Source organism: Hemiscyllium ocellatum, chromosome 4 (genome assembly GCF_020745735.1).
Source record: "Hemiscyllium ocellatum isolate sHemOce1 chromosome 4, sHemOce1.pat.X.cur, whole genome shotgun sequence".
NCBI lineage: Eukaryota > Metazoa > Chordata > Chondrichthyes > Orectolobiformes > Hemiscylliidae > Hemiscyllium > Hemiscyllium ocellatum.
Window position 1 is genome coordinate 66,299,566 of NC_083404.1, and position 20,181 is coordinate 66,319,746.

Below are 20,181 nucleotides of genomic sequence, written 5' to 3' on the forward strand. Positions count from 1 at the left end.
GGTTGAAGATGCCCTCAAATGCATCTCATCCACATCCTGCACCTCCGCCCTCAAACCCCACCCCTCCAACTGTAACAAAGTCAGAACCCCCCTGGTGCTCACCTTCCACCCTACCAAACTTCGCATAAACTACATCATAGAACATAGAACATAGAACAATATAGCACAGAACAGGCCCTTCAGCCCACGATGTTGTGCGACCATTGATCCTCATGTACGCACCCTCAAATTACCACCGACATTTCCGCCACCTCCAAACGGACCCCACCACCAGGGATATATTTCCCTCCCCACCCTTTTCCATGTTCCGCTAAGACCGTTCCCTCTGTGACTACCTGGTCAGGTCCACGCCCCCCAACAACCCACCCTCCCCTCCTGGCACCTTCTCCTCCCACCACCGGAATTGTAAAACCTGCGCCCAAACCTCCCCTCTCAACTCCACCCAAGGCCCCAAAGGAGCATTCCACATCATGACTGTTCTTTAATGATGTTGGGTCAAAATCCCAGGACTCACTCCCCAAAAGCATTTTGGCAACACTGTGCTTTTATCTACAGCAGTTCAAGAAGGCAGCTCACCACCATCTTCGCAAGGCCAAATAAGGACAGGCAATAAATGCTGGCCGATCCAGTGATGTCCACATCCCATGAGTAAATGAATAAAAGAAAAGCAATGAAGAAAATCATCTACTGTACTGAAAATAAAAACAAATAAATTTGTAATGAATATACAATTATTCCTAGTTGAATCATGCCCTCAACAGACTGATTAAAATAACATTGATGTGGAGGCATTATTTGGTTCAGGAGTAGTAGAAAGTATAGAAATCCATTTCCGCAACTTTTTTCCAACAAATATCTGACAAGCAATGCAACTGAATTGGACATGGCCACTGTTCTTTCATTTTTAAGCAATTTTCTAATATCCATAAGATTACATTATATATTAACTCCACTCCTTATCCAGGAATGGATGTACATTATAGGCACATACATGGTGTAATCTCCATAAATTCTACTGTCAAAGACTGAAAACAATCGGCCCACTAATATCATCAAAGAAGAAGGATGCTTTTGCACTTTGGAAACTGGTGATTAGGCCTCATTAGGCTGGCAGGGGTAAAGGAATAAATCTGATCTAAGACAGGAAGAACTGCAGAATCGGTAAATCTGAATCGCAAACATTAGACAATGATGATGACTAAGTCCTATTTAACAGCAGGCTGAAAAATAATAATAGAAAGGAACATTTAAAGTAAGACAAGGACAACTGGTAACCAAGGACAAATCTTGGTTGTTCTGGTATGAGCAGAATGGGAGCTATACAGTATTGCAAAAAAGCACTAAAAATTCTAATAATGACATCCATATTAGGTCCCCCCATTAAACTTGTTACCAACCTACTACAACAAGGGGTAGATGCCATCCAGATTAAACCAAATCTTGAGATACATGTTGCTAATTGGGTTAGGAGCTAATTATACCCAAGAGGTACATATTCATTGGAGAAACATCTGTGCTCAAGAAGCTTTTGTGGTGCAATGGCAGCGACCTTACCTTTACTGGAGATTTACTATATACAAGTTGCTTCAAAGTAATTATATAGGAGCCTGGAAACATAGATCACAAAAACTGAATTTGCTGGAAAAACCCACTAGGTTTGGCAGCATCTGTGAACAGAAATCAGTGTTAATATTTTGAGTCCAGTGACCCTTCTTCAGAATTGATGGTAGCTAGGAATAGGTTGGTATTTATGTAAAAGATGGAGTGGGGGCTGGAAGAGAGTAAATAATAAATAAAGATAGAGTCCAAAGAGAAAGAAACACAATTGCACAGACAAGGGAGTGGGTAAATGATAGTCTAAGAGAATAAATAGCTGTTAATGGGGATTATTAATTGATGACAATGGATGTGTGTGGTAACAGCTCATTTGATGTACAGGAGTAGGGATAAGGACATGGGAGAAGGTGCCTTAAGCCCTAAAATTGTTGAACTTGATGTTAAGATCAGAAAGTTGCAGATGTTTGATAAGATATTTGCCAAAACTTGCTTCCGCGGCCACATCAAATTAATCAGTGACTGCCTCTGGATCAGTCTCACTCCACTTTGGATTCCAACTCAAGCTTCATCCTTGAATCCACCCTCTGCAGCCTTCTGTACATAATATTGAGTTCAACAATTTTGTAGCATTGATACTGAGCCTGGACTAAGCTAGAGATCTCTCCTCATGCACTATTGGGCATTAGTTCAAATTTCACCACAGATAATGACATTCATTTGAACTAATAAATCTTGAAATTAAAGCTAGTCCAGTGGTAACCATATAACTATTGTTCAATGTCATAAAACCCCATCTGGTTTCCTAATGCCATCTTCAACTGGTCCTCACTTGTGACTGCAGATGAGTTATAGGGAGAGGCTAAGTTGGCTGGGGCTTCTTTCCTGGAGGGTTGGAGGCTGAGGGGTAACCTTATAGAGGCTTATAAAATCATGAGAGGCATAGGTAGGGTTAATTGCCAAGGTTTCTTTCCTAGGATGGGGAAGTCCAAACCTAGAGGGCATGGGTGAGGGGGGAAAGATTTAAAAGGTACCTGAGGGGCAACTTTTTCCACGCAGAGGGTGGTGTGTGTATGGAGCGAGTTGCCAGAGGAAGTGGCAGAGGCAGGTTCAATTACAAAAATTAAAAGGCATCTGGATAGGAATGTGAACAGGAAGGTTTTAGAGGGATGTGGGCCAAATGCTGGCAAATGGGAGTAGGTCAGATTGGGATGTCTGGTTGGCCTGGCCAAATTAGACTGAAGGGTCTGTTTCCTTGCTGTAAGTGTGTTTCCTTATGCACTCTGAAATGGCCTATCAAACTGCAACAAAGGAATGAAACTGAATGGATAACCTGATATCCACTTAGGCATCAGAAACCACAACAGCACACATAAACAATCAGCTCAGCTCCAGGACATCTCTACAGGTATCTTTCACCAGAGTACAGTACACCCAATTATCTTCAGTTGTTTCAGTAGTGAACTTGCCTCCATCAAAAGGTTAGAAGTGGGGAGGTTTGTTGATGATTACACAATGTTCAGCACCATTTCTGACTCCTGAGAAACTGAAACAAGCCTGCAGCAAGGCCTGTTATAATAGTACATCTAAATGAATCTTTAGACAGCCACCTGAACCATCTGGGAAAGCTCTGGTAGATTCACTGCCACTAGTCAGTCTTCTTGTTATCATTGCACACATTCATGTTGTACAAGTGCCAAGCAAAATTGATTATTCAACACTGAGGGGCATCATACAAGTGCAAAGGCTGGCAGGGATTTGACAGATTAGGACACAAATTTGTGTTAGTATATCATGAATGATAATATTATTTCCTGCATTGCACAATCATCTTTTAATCATAATGAATTTTCCCCACAATTTCCAATTATTGTAGTGGCTGCTTTCTGGATGGTTGGTCTTGTAGTGGTGAACTCTTGTGTTGAGTGTTGCCTGGATCTCAGGAGTCCTGCTCTCTACAATATTTGATATTCCTGGAAGACAGTGGGCTGAGAAGATACAATATTTAGATGACCTCTTCTCTAGGCCCTCTTCCAATCTTATTAGTTTTTGTTTCTGTTTGCCTCTTTTAATCCATTCCAAAAGTCAGCCTCCAGAGGTCACAGCCATCTGCGGTAGTCTCCCGGTTACGAGTGTCACTATTATCTTCATATCTCACTTTCAGGTGTCCGTTTGGTAGAGATATGGATGTCCAGGAAGTTGTTATCCAATGACCACTTTACTTCCCAGTTGGGAATGTGAACTTTAGCCAGGTTGTTAATTTTACAACTCATTAATTTTAAAACAGTTATTTATTTGTGTCTGTTCTTCAAAAAGATGTTTTGTTTGCCGATAGGAAAACGTTTCATTCAGCAGTTTTACCTGTCCCTCTCACTGAACGCCAAGACAGGGCTGTTTGCCCTTCATTGTGGAACCCACATGGTATACAATATTGAAGTAGTATTTTGTATGGAGATTATCTTGCAAAGTGCTCTGTGTTGGCATACTGTATTCAGAGTGGGGAAGTGCGGTAGATTGTGCTGCAGTGGCGTGGTCTGCAGAATTTCTCTCTGGGAGACGATTTGATGAAGCTACACTCGATGTTTAGTCATACGTAGAGCAAGTTATAGTCTGTTGAGCGAGTTGAGTTGCCGCAAAGCCAGTGTCATGTTACAGCCTGTTGAAGCCGTCCCACTCGGTGTTGTGTAACTGTATGTGGCTAGAGGCGGAGACCAGCCTGTTATAAAAGCGAGTTGTTAAAAAAATATGCAACGTCAGCAGTTATTTTTTCTTCACATCTAACTCTCCCGCAGAAATCATTGCAAAGAGTATTAACAGTTCGCAGCTTGTGTAAAGTCTCCTGGTGAAGGATATTTTTTATTGACCAGTGTCTGCTCCAGTGAGTATTACTTTTCGTTCAAAGCCTCTAAATATGCCTCCGTTGCCAAAAGGAAGTGTCCAATTTCGCTTACACTGCTGTACATATATCCTTCTTAGTTCATTAACATTTACTTTTATACAAGTTTCATATAATATTCATAGGTCACTTGCAGGCCCAGTAAATGGTGTCAAGGTAATCCCAAACTAAAGCTACCCGTTTTAAAATTCCTCTTTTTTTTCTTTGGGATCACTATCTTGGGTACTTTCCTCCTCTCCCTTCCACATGTCTCCTACCACCCCACCCCACCCCCCAAAAAAACAAGCCTTTTGCCTTTAACAAGCTTTCAATATTTCAAAATCAGCTTTCTACTATATTCCAGGGAGCAGTAAATTTAGAGGCGGGAAGGGTACTTAATTAAACAATGTGGTGTTACAGGGTAGGGACGCTCCTGGTCACCCCACTGCCAATTCAAGCCCTCTTGTAGTCTTTTAAAGAGCACTTGAGGGCCTTGTTGCATCCCTGTGCTGCCAATGGATGGAGATTCTCTCAATCAAAGGCAACCAGTGGTTGATTGAGGGCCTGGACATTGTTTAGGGGTGTTGTGGCTGTCTGTTAGAACCCATGTTCCCCACCCTTGCAATGAAACTCCTACCCTAACAACCCTCAACCCCACAAACAACTCCTCCTCTCCACCCCAAAAGTAATTACTTGCCTTATACCCTGTTCCAGTTGCAGCCTGGCTTGCTGTGTGCTTCAGGCCTCCTGCTCATTTATCAGTTGCAGCTATGGCCTTCTCTAGATTGGCCAATAGCTCTCACTGTATGGGACTTTCACTCCTGGGATCCCAATGCAGATAAATGTCTGATTGACATTAGATTCAGCTGGCATTGTCTTAAAGAGTCCCTCACTAATAGTCACTCATATTCTCATCCTATTTTCTAGTACTTGGCCTGTAACCCAGAATTCTATGGCATTTCAAGTGTTCATCTAAAAAGTTCTTATATGTCTTGAGAGATCCCACGTCTGTCATCCTTTTCGATAGTGAGTTCAGATACCCCCAGCCCCCTTGGTGATAAAATGTTTTCCTGAAATCAACTTCCCTTAAAATGCACCTCCTGGTTATTTTTAGTCTCCACTAAGGGGAAAAAGCTTCTCACTATCACCTTAGTATTACCTCTCGAGAACTTTGTTCACCTCAATGAGGTGTTTTCTCCCCCCCCCCCTCCCCCCTCCTCACCAGCCTTCTTTGCTGTGAGGAAAACAACCCCAGTGAATCTAGTCTCTCTGTATAGTGGAATCCCTCCAACCCAAGGAATATCTTGGTGAATCTCCTCTTATGCAAACACATCCTATAGCATTGAGTACCTTCCAGGTGTGTGGTTTAACTAATGTTATAAACAGCCCTTATTATAACCTCCTTGCTCTTGTATTCAATGTCTTGAGTAATAAAGGCAAGTATTCAATATACCTTCTTACCCACCTAACTTATTTGTCCTACTGTCTTCAAGAACCTATGAATATACACACTGTTGTTCTTCTAATCCTCTACTTTCCAAGATTCTACCATTCACTTTGTACCCTTTTGCCTTGTTAGTCCTTACAAAATGCTTCACCCCATTTTTCAGGATTAAATTCCTTTTTGCCACTGTTGCCCATCTGACCAGCCAGTCCATATTGACCTGTAGTCCAAGGCTTTCCTTCACACTATTTACACCAACAATTTTCTTGGCTTCCGTGAATTTATTGAACATACCTCCTACATTCATGTATAGATCATTGATATCCACTTCAAATAGCAGGGGGCCCATTATTAAACACTGTGGTGCATTACTGAACACAGGCTTCCACTTAAAAAAAAACTTCCTACCATGACCCTCTGCATCCTGCCACTAAGCTAACTTTTGATTCAATTTGCCAAATTGCCCGTCGGCTTTTAGCTTTTTAACTAGTCTGCCATGTGAAATCTTGTCAAAAGTATGAATTTAAAAAGTTCATTCAGATTATGTCAACCGCTCAACCCACATTTAATCACCTAGACACCTCCTTGAAAAATTGAATTGAATTTGTTACACGTGAGCTCACCTTACAAAGCCATACTGACTATCCTTGATAATTTGTGACTGTCCAAGTGGACATTGTTTAATTCTGTTCCCCAATACTTTTTCAATAGTTTCTCTCCCAATAATATTAAACTCACTTAATATTAAGTCCAGTGGTTTCCTACTTTATGCCACCTTTCTTGAATAATGAAACCACGTTAGCTATCTTCCAATCCTCTGGCATCCCTCTTGTAGCCAGATAGGTTTTGAAAATTAATTTCAGAGTCTTTGCAGTCTATTACACTGCCTCTCATAGCAGCCTGGGGTGCATCTCATTTGGGCCTCAGGATTTGTCTATGTTCAAGCCTGTTAAAATCATTAATGCCTCCTCCCCCAGTGCTAATTTGTTCAAGTACATCACAGAGCACCTCTCTGATTTCTATACCTACATCATCCTCCATGAAAGTGAATGGAGGTGGAAAAGATTCATTTCAAACCTTAGCTATGTCTTCTGGCTCCACACACACACATTGCCACTTTGATCCTTTATGGGCCTTACTCTTTCCATGGTTATTCTTTCATCCTTAATATACCTATAAAATGTATTTGTATTTTTTTCGTGATGTTACTATCATGTCCCCCCTTTACTCACAGTTTTTTTTAAGCAATCCCTGCATTTCTAGGCTCCTCTAGAGTATCCACTGTTTTCAGCCCACAATATCTATGACAAGCTTCATTTATTTTTCCTCATCTGATCTTGTACATTCCTTAACATCCAGGGTTTCTTGAGTTGTTGGTCCCACACTTCACCTTTTTAAAGGAACATGTTGGTCCTGCACTCTCTCTGCTCCCGTTTTAAATGTCTTGCGATGATCAATATTACAACAACACTCCTCATCTACACCACCTACCAACCCACTCCAGTTTCATCTGAAGATTCTGTATCCTGGGATACTCCTCCACTTATAAGCACACTAATGTTGCCGTGCCCCTCCAGGCCCTCGCCATACCTCACTACACCTTTCTAATCTGGAAATCAGATCCAGAGCTCTCACTCCCCACCCACACTCCTGCACCGTGCTGGGGCAGAAGTCTGTCGAGAGTGGGTGAACTAACCCACATTAATGGGAACCCCAGGTGTGGGCAGAATATGATTGAGAGGCAACCTGAACCCCCCCCCACCTCAGTTTCTAGCACTATCCCCTTTCCCCTGCCACAACCATACCACTGCACAGCACGCTATGAATATCAATCCCATTTTGGCTTAAACATAACCCATCGTACATATATAGTTCCCATCTTCCCCAGAAACAGACCCTTTTCAACAACATTAATATTTTATTGCAATCTCTGAGGAGGCAATGGCCTAGTGGTATTATCGCTAGACTATTAATCCAGACATTTGAATTTGAATTCAATTAGATTTAAGAGTCTAATGATGATCATTGTTGACTGCCGGAAAAACCTATCTAGTTCACTAATGTCCTTTAGGGAAAGAAACTGTCTTCCTGACCTGGTCTGGCCTACATTGACTTCAGACCCACAACAATGTGATTGACTCTTAACTGCCCTCTGGGCATTTAGGGATGGGCAGTAAACACTGGCCTAGCCAGCAATGCCCTCATCCCGTCAATGAATATATGAAAAGTATTCCCTAACAGCAGTTTCTTACTAAGCAATTCATTTACAGATTTTCTGTGTTGTCACTCTCGTCTTTTTTTCAAACCTAGTGTGGGCTGGTACCCAGCAGCTGAATGGTGTGCCTCTGTGACTCGCGGGTAAGTTGTTGTTTCTCAGTTAATCCTTTTCACCGAAATAAACAGTTTTCAGTTATTAACCAATTAACCCAACACTTTCCTGTGATGTTCCTGTTTGAATTTATTTCTAAAATTGAGTGTTCTCCCAAAGTTACAACACCCAATTCTATGTTGAAGTTGAAGTGACAGGTTCATCCTGGGCCTTAATATTAATAACATTGAAGTAACTGCACAGAGGCCAATATCTCATCAACAAGTCATCCTTTATTTATATATGCATAATACAGTTCAGAGTCAGAGCCTGAAGTCTCAAATCCTCTATTTATTTATTTATTTATTATTTTAAACCCCAACACTGCCGCCATACAGCGTCTTATTTTCTCCAGCACCCGTGTTGTGTGTATGTAGGTGCAGGACACAGTGAAAAACACCAGTGGTATAAATAACTTTATTAATATTCTTCCACCAAGAAAAGCACCCATGTGACCAGGGAACCAATGACAAGTAGAGCCATGGCAGAGGCAGTGCTCGTGAAACATGAAGTGAAGGGGTGAGAGGGTAAGGATTAAATCAAAACAGCATTGGAGTAGGAACCCCCTGTTTATTATTCATCAGCCAGGGCTGCCTGATTAACCTCAGCCAATAACCCCAATGAAAGATCTCATAGTCAATGAAATCCACCTGGTTCCAATCATTACATTATTCCCCATACCTCTGTCCCTCTCCCAAGTCCAGGGATGTGCGTCTGGTCTTTCTCTGGTAGCTTCACCCCAGGTCTGGTTCCTCTGACTTGACTCAGACATGGGTGGCATTTACTGGATCGTAACCCATCTCCTGCATCTGGAGCATCCCGGGAGACTTGCCTCCTCATACTCAGTGGTAACAGTATCAAGGCTACATCCATCTCTGACTCCAAGGTTTCCTCAATGCTAGGTGGAGGGGACAAACCCATGGTTTTTGACAGGCTTTTTGGCTGTTCTGAGGAACCTGGTATGTTTTGCTCTTGCCCCATTTGTTAGGTAGCAGCTTTCAGGTGATCCAGGTGCTTGTTCAGGGCCACCTCACCTACATGAACTTTGTATGTTATGGGACCTGACTTCACATCAACTTCACCTTGTACTCATGCAGGGCCATTCCATTGGTCTTGGCACCAAACTTCATTCCCTGAAGTAAGCTGCCTCTCTTGCTTAGAGGAAGCATATGGTCAACACTGGCTTTCCTGCTGCCGTTTCACCCTCACTCCCCAGGTCCAGGACTATCAGGTCTAATCTGGTGTGGAGTTTTCTCCCCATTAGCAACTCTTTCTGGAACTATCCCTGTAGTTGTGTGAGGGGTGGTTCTGTAATTGAATAGCAGCCAGGACAGTTTGGCTCGTTCCCTGCCTTCAATGTTCGTTTGGCGATGGATGGTATGGAGTGAATGGCATTTGACTTTAAGAAATACTGGAATTCCCTGCTGGTAAATGACATCTGTAGATAATACTTCTAGGAATCCAAGTATCACAAATGCAGTTTTTCAATTGTGATCCCTGAGTTTGCTGAATGAACTCTATGAGCATCCAGCCACTTAAAATAGGCATCCACAATGACCAGGGACATTGAGCCCATTGAACAAGGACTGGCATTGACGACATGTAACCGAGTCCAAGGTTTATCTGGCCATTCCTACAAATGTGAGGGCATGGTAGTAGTAATTTTTCTTAGCACTCTGGACACTGGCCTACTAATGTAGCTATGTTGGCATCCAATCCTGGCCACCAGATATAACGTCTATCCAACATCTTCATTTTGGACACCTTTGGATGACCCTGGTGGGGTTTAGCCAGTATCTAGTCGCAACCTTTACTTGGGACAATCACTCTTATTCCACATAGTAATATGCCATGCTGGAAGGAAATCTGGTCTCACCAGATTCAGAAAGGTCTCAACCCTGTTATTGATGGCTCTTCTGTTTCCCCCATTACCACCAGCTGGTTTAGTTTGGCCAAGATGCAGTCTTTTTGTATCCATAGTTGGATATTATCAGCAATGACTGAAAGCATGTCCAGAAAGTTTAAAATTAAAACAAACTCTTCCAAGGAAGGCACCCCCAGTGGAGTAACTGCCAGTGGGAGGCAGCTTAAGGCATTGCATTTGTCACTTGGCCTCCTGGACGGTGTTCCAACTTATAATTGTACACACTGAAAATAAGGGCCCACTGCTGAATTTGACCTGAAGCTATGGAGAGCATGGCCCTGTCCTCAGTGGGAGCTGAGTCAAAGTATCAGCATTAAGCACTTCGCCTCCTGGATGCTGTTCCAACTTGTACGTACTGAGAGTAAGGACCCACCATTGAATTGGACCAAAAACTATAGGCAGCACTGCCTTGTCTTCTTTAATTAGTCCTACCAGGGGTTTGTGGTCTATTACTATGACAAATTCATGTCCATAAAGGTATTGGAGGAACTTCTTCACACCAAGATGTCCATGTGGACATATTTGCATTCAACATCAGCCAAAATCCAGAAACCTTATAGAGGTTTATAAAGTCATGAGGGGCATGGATAGGATAAATAGACAAAGTCTCTTCTCTGGGGTGGGAGAGTACAAAACTAGAGTGCATAGTTTTAGGGTGAGAGGGGAAGAATTTAAAAGGCTTCTAAGAGGCAAATTTTTCACGCAGAGGGTGGTGCGTGTATGAAATGAACTGCCAAAAGAAGCTGGTGGAGACTAGTACAATTATAGCATTTTATAGGCATCTGAATGAGTACATGAATAGGAAGGGTTTGGAGGGATATGGGCCAAGTGCTGGTAAATGGGACTAGATTAGGTTGGGATATCTGGTCGGCATGGACGAGTTGGACCAAAGGGTCTATTTCTATGCTGTACATCTTTATGACTCTATGACCATTTCCAAATGTAAGGCTACCAAGACGGTTACGTATAAATTTCATGCAATGATTCACCAACACAAGGGAAGACCTAAGCTCTGGTACAGACAAAGATCACTCTCATTTTATCTTCCAATGGATCTAACCTGATTTTGTCGTGTCTGTAGCCCAAGGGTGCCTGGAACATATTTTTAAACATATTTCTACCTGCCTGGGAGAAATTTCTAAACGCTATTTCCAAGATTTCCAAGTGCTCATTATTTGTCTCCCCGGTTAGAAAAACATCACCCAGATAAATTTCAACCGCATAAATGTTGTAAATGTTCTCCACCATCTGCTGGAAAAGGGCATAGGCTGATGATATCCCAAATAGCAGTCTTGTATATTGATACAACTCCTAATAGGTATTAATTGTGGAGTACTTCTGAAACTCCTCATCTAGTCGCAATTACAGGTAGGCAAAGCTCATGTCCAGCTTGTAAGGAAGCCTCCTCTCCCTGGCAATTTTGCATGCACGTCCTCTGTCAAGGGATTTGGTATTAATGCAGTTGTGAGAAGCGCTTTACTATTTGCTTAAAATCCCCACAAAGATGGACCAAGCCAGCAGACTTCACAATCAGCATGACAGATGCTGCCATTCCACAAGGTGTACTGATCTGATGGTTCCTTTACTTTCCAAACTCCTGATTTCTGCCTCTACTTTTATCAGTAAGGTAAATAGCACGGGGCAAAATCACAGATTTGCTTCCTGGTCAACACTTAAAGTGGCCGTGGCCCCTTTGATAGTCCCTAGCCCTTCTTGAAACACTGCTGGGTATTTAATTAGGACTTCACTCAGGCAGTCATTTTCTAACCAAACAATATTGAACCAATTTAGGTGAATTTTTCTCAACCAATTCCACTCCAATAGGCTTGGGCTTGACCCTCTTGCTACAATCGGTCATAACTCCACCAACAACATCTCAGAGGAGACCAGAACTGTAGTCGTATCCTTAATATCTTATGGTTCCCAGTATAAGTTATCAATCTGGCCAAAGTCTTGCACAAACGTAAGGGTTGGAGTCCAGAGCAAATCTTGTTAAAGACATGTTCTGCAAACTTCTGCTATCAGTCTCCATGAGAACCGGGGGACTATTTAACCAGACATTAATTTCATTTGGTTCTAATTTGAATGTTGCTAATTAACTTAACTATCCCACCCTACTCATGGGTGGAATTTCCAGGGTGTGCATTTTCCCAGATAATGGTCTATGCATTCTCTTACTGAATTCTGGATTAGTGCTGGAAGAGCACAGCAGTTCAGGCAGCATCCAAGGAGCAGCGAAATTGACATTTCGGGCAAAAGCCCTTCATCAGGAATAAAGGCAGAGAGCCTGAAGCGTGGAGAGATAAGCTCGAGGAGGGTGGGGGTGGTGAGAAAATAGCATAGAATACAATAGGTGAGTGGGGGAGGGGATGAAGGTGATAGGTCAGGGAGGAGAGGGTGGAGTGGATAGGTGGAAAAGGAGATAGGCAGGTAGGACAAGTCCAGACAAGTCAAGAGGACAGTGCTGAGCTGGAAGTTTGGAACTAGGGTGAGGTGGGGGAAGGGGAAATGAGGAAACTGTTGAAGTCCACATTGATGCCTTGGGGTTGAAGTGGTCCGAGGTGGAAGATGAGGTGTCCTTCCTCCAGGCTTCTGGTGGTAAGGGAGCGGCGGTGAAGGAGGCCCAGGACCCCCATATCCTCGGCAGAGTGGGAGGGGGAGTTGAAATGTTGGGCCACGGGGCGGTGTGGTTGATTAGTACGGGTGTCCCGGAAAGTCCACCCGTGTAGCATTCCTTGCTGTCTCAAGCCAGCATACTGACAGCAACTACAATGACCGGCCCAGATTCTGAAGAACGTTTTAGACATTTGGTCAAGGCTCAACTTTGTTCTAGGGTTTTGCCATGGGATGGCCTAGGGTCCCTCTGCTCAGGATATGTTCTGTGGGAGGCTTGGCAATTGCCTATACTCAAGTGGTATTCCCTCAGTCAGACAGATAAGGGAGTCCACTTCCATTGGGATGCGGTGTAACTCCCATGCTCCACTTGCCACATTTTCTAATGATAGAGCCAGTTGTAGTGCTTGTTGAAGTCCAATTGGGCTTCAGCTAGTAGATGCTTTTGTGTGGTTACATCATTAATCACAAACACCAGATGGTTTCTCAGCGTTCCATTCAGGGTTAACCTAAAATCACATAACCTTGTCAAAAATCGCATTTTGGATTCCCCTGGTTCTCGGACTGTTGAATAAAGCTGATAGATTCTCAGAATTGGAGGAGGTTTGGGATCATAATATTACTTAATCAAATCTGTCAACTTTACTGACTGGTGCCTCTGAGAAAGTTAAGCCCCTAGTTACCGAAAATGACATGAGTCTGCAAGCAGTCAGTAGGATTACTCATTGCTTTTCATCTGCCACAATGTCATTTGCCTGGAAAAGGTACTGCATCCTTTCCACATATTGAGCCCAATCTTTGATGACAGAATTGAACGAGTCAAGATTCCCAAATAAAGACATGATGCCAGAAATGCTTACCCAACTCAAAGACGACTGTTGCACGTGAACAGTTTTCTTTAGACACATCCTGTTTCTCCCTTTGCTGCTGAAATAAGTACACAAGCTGGTATTCTGTCACCAAATCATCCTTCATTTACATATGCACAGTACCCTGGCTGTAACCAGCCAGTTTGGAGTCAGTGCCTGAAATCAGGAGACACTCTCAGTCCTATGTTTACATCTGTCAGTCAGGGCCCCCTGAGATTAACAACCTCAATCAAAGATCTTATAGTGAGTGAAATCCGCCTGGTTTCAATCACTACCAATACAAATATGTGAACACACAAAAAAGGAAAACAGGTAGGTCACTCCAACCTTCAATCCTGCTCTGCCATTCAAGAAGATCATAGCTGATCAACTCTGCATTCTTGCATATAATCAAATACCTACCAACCACTGCCTTCAGAATTTTTGAGGATTCTGTATCCTCAGCCTTTTGAGGAAGAGAATTCAAAGACTCTGAATTCTCAGAGAGATAAAGTGTTTTCTTATCTCTGTCTTAAGTTAATGCCACCTTATTTTTAAACTATGAATCTCTAGTTATGGATTCTCCCAGAAGAGAGAACATGTTTTCAAGGTTCACCTAATCAAGTCCCCTCAGGATCTATAATCTTCCAATGAAATCACCTCTGACTCTTGCAAACTCCAGGGGATATATGCTTAGCCTGTCTAAGCTTTCCTTATAAAGCAATTTGTTTATTCCTAATATTAGGTAAGTAAACATTTTCTGAACCGCTTCCAATCCATATACATCATCTTGCTGCCTCTTCCAAAGTTTCTACGTTGAAGCTGAAGTGCTCGGCACCCAATCTGGACATCAATATGTCCTCTTTCTGCCTCCTGTCTTACTGCTGGCACCCTCAGAATGCCACCCCTGTCACCATTATGATTTTTCAACTAACTTAAACTGAGGCCTTATTTGCCATGTTAGTTGGTTGTAAAAGATCCCATGACAGTATTTTGAAGAAGTGTGGAGGACATCATCACATTTCTGCACACCAAATGGCTGCCAGGTTTCCTTTATTAGAAATGACAGCACTGCTTAAAATAGTTATTTGGCTGTGAAATCTGTTTGGGATGTTGTGAAAGGAGATGTGTGAAAGCCAATCTTTTTCTTTCTGGACTAATCATTCAACTACCCTCCCATCATTGAACGAACGAGAACAGAATGCCTGGCACATCTCTCACATCATACCATCACATACCAACAAGTAATATTCAAATGTCATGCAGCAAGCAGAGAAATCACACCAACATGGAAAATATGAACATATAAAGGTTGGTTCTAGATTGCAGATTGAAACTGGCAGATTCACTTGCAAGTTGCAAAGGTCCTCTGACCAAATAACATTTAATGATAATCAAACATTGTGAATTTGAAGCATAACATATTCCCCTTGTTCTAAACCAGTATATTATTGGAATACCCATGAGCTATGTTAAAGGTGATCTGTGAGTCACTAATCAAATACCACCAGGCTGCATTGTGAATATTATGATACTGATGATGTCTGAGAGAAATGAGGGATAGGCTCAAACCACCAGAAAATAACTTTCAGACGGGCAGCAAGGACCATACCTTCACACTTCACACAATTGTCACTTGTGGTGCACATTCTAGTAGCATCTAAACTCCAGAATCTTGCTTCCAGATAGCTGTTGTGCTGTGCTGTTATATATAACCATTTATGCTTACTAATATTAGCAAATGAGTGTTTTATCAGTTTCATATAGATTTCATATAGTGGTTCTCTTTCTGTACTCTGAATCTGTTTACTTCAGCAGATTGACATCTTTATAGAAGCAGATGGAGGAATGCCAGGTCACTGAGTGGAGTTTTCAATGGCATGCCAACAATTATTTACACACTTTCATGTCTTTCCTGTTGTTTGCTGAAAATGTGTTGCTGGTTAAAGCACAGCAGGTTAGGCAGCATCCAAGGAACAGGAAATTCGACATTTTGGGCCAGAGCCCTTCATCAGGAATGAGGAGAGGGTGCCAGGCAGGCTAAGATAAAAGGTAGGGAGGAGGGACTTGGGGGAGGGGCGATGGAGATGTGATAGGTGGAAGGAGGTCAAGGTGAGGGTGATAGGCCGGAGTGGGGTGGGGGCGGAGAGGTCAGGAAGAGGATTGCAGGTTAGGAGGGCAGTGCTGAGTTCAAGGGAATCGACTGAGACAAGGTGGGGGGAGGGGAAATGAGGAAACTGGAGAAATCCGAGTTCATCCCTTGTGGCTGGAGGGTTCCCAGGCGGAAGATGAGGCGCTCTTCCTCCAACCGTCGTGTTGTTATGTTCTGGCGATGGAGGAGTCCAAGGACCTGCATGTCTTCGGTGGAGTGGGAGGGAGAGTTAAAGTGTTGAGCCACGGGGTGGTTGGGTTGGTTGGTTCGGGCATCCCAGAGGTGTTCCCTGAAGCGTTCTGCAAGTAGGCGGCCTGTCTCCCCAATATAGAGGAGGCCACATCGGATGCAGCGGATGCAATAGATGATGTGTGTGGAGGTGCAGGTGAATTTGTGGCGGATATGGAAGGATCCCTTGGGGCCTTGGAGAGAAGTAAGGGAGGAGGTGTGGGCGCAAGTTTTGCATTTCCTGCGGTTGCAGGGGAAGGTGCCGGGAGTGGAGATTAAGTTGGTGGGGGGTGTGGACCTGACGAGGGAGTCACGAAGGAAGTGGTCTTTGCGGAAGCCGGGAGTGGAGGTTGGGTTGGTGGGGCCGGGAGTGGAGGTTGGGTTGGTGGGGCCGGGAGTGGAGGTTGGGTTGGTGGGTTCCTGTTGTTTGGCTAACTATGATAAGGAGGTGCTGGTTTTGGACTGGGGTGGACAAAGTTAAAAATCACACAACATCGGGTTATAGTCCAACAGGTTTATTTGGAAGTATGAGCTTTCGAAGCGCTGCTCCTTCATTAGGTAGCTACATGACGAAGGAGTAGCACTACAAAAGCTGGTACTTCCAAATAAACCTGTTGGACGATAAGTTGGTGTTGTGTGATTTTTAACTTTGGCTAACAATGACAGTTCAGATTGACCTTCATCATCTGTACTCCTTTTATGATCATGTCATCCAATCACAGCATTTGTCTTACAATAATTAACTGTTCTGTTAAACCTCCCCTAAGGTGAACTGAACAGAAAACTCTTGGGATACAAACAGAAAGTACAGAAAAAAAATCAGCAGATCTGGTGGCAGTGGAGAGTGAAACAAAATTAATGTTTTGTGTCCAGTATGACTATTTGGAACTCAAACTCTTGGGCAACTGCAGCCAAAGTGTTAAAATACTTGATTGATGCAATTCCTTTCTCACTTCTTCAGTAATTCCTTACCTTTAGAGATATGAATTGTACCTGTAAGTCAGATTGTTGTATGGGGGCTTCATTCTTTACCTAAAGCATTGTTACTTCTATTTAAAGTAATACTAATGTAATTACTGAAATAAAGAAATATAGGCCACATGGATTTCCTCTTGTTATTAGGTATTAGTGACTTTGAAAATATCAAAATTTCCTAAATTTATACCATGTTTATACATTCCTGGAGTTAGTAATCCAAGAGTATTTACCCATTAGGTAAATGTTTTGAAGGAATTAATGGCGAGGCTAACAGGTCTGAGGTTCACACATGAGCAATTAAATGCAGGAGGATATTACTCTCCAACTGGCCATGCCACAGAAATATATCATTGATGGATTTATCATTAAATCATTTAAATCACTTAAATCGTAAGTCAAAGGTATGAAGTTGCCCACTAAACATGCCAGAGCACATTATACATTAAGCATTCGACTGCAGTATGTTTAATGGAGCAAAAACAGAAGTTGCTGGAAATGCTCAGCGGGTCTGGCAGCCTCTGTGAAGAGAAATCAGTTAACGTTCTGGGTCCAGTGACCTTTCCTCAAAATTCCACCAGACCTGAAATATTATCTCTGATTTCTGTTCACAGATGCTGGCAGACCTATTGAGCTTTTCCAGCAACTCATGTTTTTGTTTGTGATTTACAGTTCTTTTGGTTTTTATAATATTAAAATGATATGTTAAGTCTTAATTGCTACTTAATAAGTAGTATAGGAGGCAATGGCCTCATGGTATTATCACTAGACTATTAATCCAGAGAGGTGAAAGTGAGGACTGCAAATGCTGGAGATCAAAGTCAAGAGTATGGTGCTGGAAAAGCACAGCAGGTCAGGCAGCATCCAAGAAGCGGGAGAATCGACGTTTCAGGCATAAGCCCTTCGTCAGGAATGGAGAACCTAGTAATATGTTGCCTCCCAGGTGCAAGGGTACATGATGTCTCTGATCGTGTTTTCCGGGTCCTTAAGGGGGAGGGGGAGCAGCCCGAAGTCATGGTCCACATTGGCACCAACAACATAGGTAGGAAGAGGGATGAGGATGTTAGGCAGGCTTTCAAGGAGCTAGGTTGGAAGTGTACGAAATAAGGTAGGTGACTTTGCAGTGTGGGTTGGTACCTGGGAGTTCAATGTTATGGCTATTACGGAGACATGGGTAGAACAGGGACAGGATTGGCTGTTGCAGGTTCCAGGGTTTAAATATTTTAGGAGGGTCAGAGGTGGGGGTAAAAGAGGGGGAGGTGTGGCATTGCTTGTCAAAGATAGTATTACAGCAGTGGAAAGGACGATGGATGAAGACTCACCATCTGAGGTAGTTTGGGCTGAGCTTAGAAATAGGAAAGGTGAGGTCACCCTGTTAGGAGTTTTCTATAGGCCTCCTAATAGTCCTAGAGATGTAGAAGAAAGGATTGCGAGGATGATTCAGGAGAACAGTGAAAGTAATAGGGTGGTTGTTATGGGGAACTTTAACTTTCCAGATATTGACTGGGAAAGCTATAGCTCGAATATGTTAGATGGGTTGGTTTTTGTCTAATGTGTGCAGGAGGGTTTCCTGACACAATATGTAGACAGGCCAACAAGAGGTGAGGCCATACTGGATGTGGTTCTGGGTAACGAACCAGGCCAGGTGTTAGAATTGGAGGTAGGTGAGCACTTTGGGGACAGTGACCACAATTCGGTGACTTTTACTTGAGTGATGGAGAGGGATAAGTGTGCACTACAGGGCAAGAGTTATAGCTGGGGGCAGGGAAATTATGATGCGGTGAGGCATGACTTAGGATGTGTGGCTTGGAAAAGTAGGCTTCAAGGGAAGGGTGCAATCGATCTGTGAAGCTTGTTCAAGGAACAACTATTGAGTGTCCTTGATAAGTATGTGCCTGTCAGACAGGAAGGAAAGGGTCGTGTGAGGGAGCCGTGGTTTAAGAAGGAATTGGAATCCCTTGTTAAAGGGAAGAGGGCGGCCTATGTAAAGATGAGGCGTGAAGGTTCAATTGGGGCGATTGAGAGTTATAAGGTAGCCAGGAAGGATCTAAAGAGAGAGCTAAGAGCAGCAAGGAGGGGACATGAAAAGTCCTTAGTTGGTAGGATTAGGGAAAACCCAAAGGCTTTCTATAGATATGTCAGGAATAAAAGAATGATTAGGGTAGGAATAGGTCCAGTCAAGGATAGTAGTGGGAAGTTGCGTGTGGAGGCTGAAGAAATTGGGGAGACACTGAATGAATACTTTTCGTCAGTATTCACTCAGGAACAGGACATTGTTGCCAATGTGAATATTGAGTCACAATTAATTAGAATGGATGGCTTTGAGGTATATAGGGAAGAGGTTTTGGAAATTCTGGAAAGGGTGAAAATAGATAAGTCCCCTGGGCCTAATGTCATTTATCCTAGGATTCTCTGGGAAGCAAGGGAGGAGATTGCAGAGCCATTGGCCTTGATTTTTATGTCCTCTTTGTCTACAGGAATAGTGCCAGAAGAATGGAGGATAGCAAATGTGCTTCCCTTGTTCAAGAAGGGGAGTAGGGATAACCATAGTAACTATAGGCCGGTGAGTCTTACCTCTGTTGTGGGCAAAGTCTTAGAGAGAATTGTAAGGGATAGGACTTATGAACATCTGGATAGTAATAATGTAATCAAGGATAGTCAGCATGGTTTTGTGAAGGGCAAGTCGTGCCTCACAAACCTTATTGAATTATTTGAGAAGGTGACTAAGGAGGTGGACGAGAGTAAAGCAGTAGATGTGGTGTATATGGATTTTAGTAAGGCATTTGATAAGGTACCCCATGGGAGGCTAATGCAAAAAATACGGAGGTATGGCATTGAGGGTGAGTTGGAGGTTTGGATTAGGAATTGGCTGGCTGGAAGAAGACAGAGGGTAGTCATTGATGGTAAAGGTTCATCTTGGAGTGCAGTTACCAGCGGTGTTACGCAAGGATCTGTTTTGGCACCATTGCTGTTTGTCATTTTTATAAATGACCTGGAGGAGAGGCTAGAAGGTTGGGTGAGCTTTGCAGATGATACGAAAGTCGGTGGAGTTGTTGACAGTGAGGAAGGATGTGGCAGGTTACAGCGGGATATAGATAAGCTGCAGAGCTGGGCAGAAAGGTGGCAAATGGAGTTCAATGTAGGTAAGTGTGAAGTGATTCACTTTCATAAGAGTAACAAGAAGATGGAGTACTGGGCTA

General features: G+C 43.0%; 1 protein-coding gene across 2 annotated transcripts in view; it reads left to right on the top strand.

The window, feature by feature from the left end:
• Window positions 1-4,297: 4,297 nt before the first annotated feature.
• The window catches only part of si:ch211-161h7.5 (uncharacterized), a 56,105-nt gene continuing 40,221 nt past the window's right edge, over window positions 4,298-20,181 (top strand). Inside the window, exons 1-2 of one of the 2 annotated variants that reach the window (XM_060824300.1) lie at window positions 4,298-4,432; window positions 8,184-8,231. In XM_060824300.1, the coding sequence (XP_060680283.1) occupies window positions 8,208-8,231 (24 nt within the window). In that variant the 5' untranslated portion in view covers window positions 4,298-4,432; window positions 8,184-8,207. Of the gene's footprint in view, window positions 4,433-8,183; window positions 8,232-19,458; window positions 19,545-20,181 lie in introns of those variants that run through there. The other variant, XM_060824301.1, reaches the window with a different exon arrangement.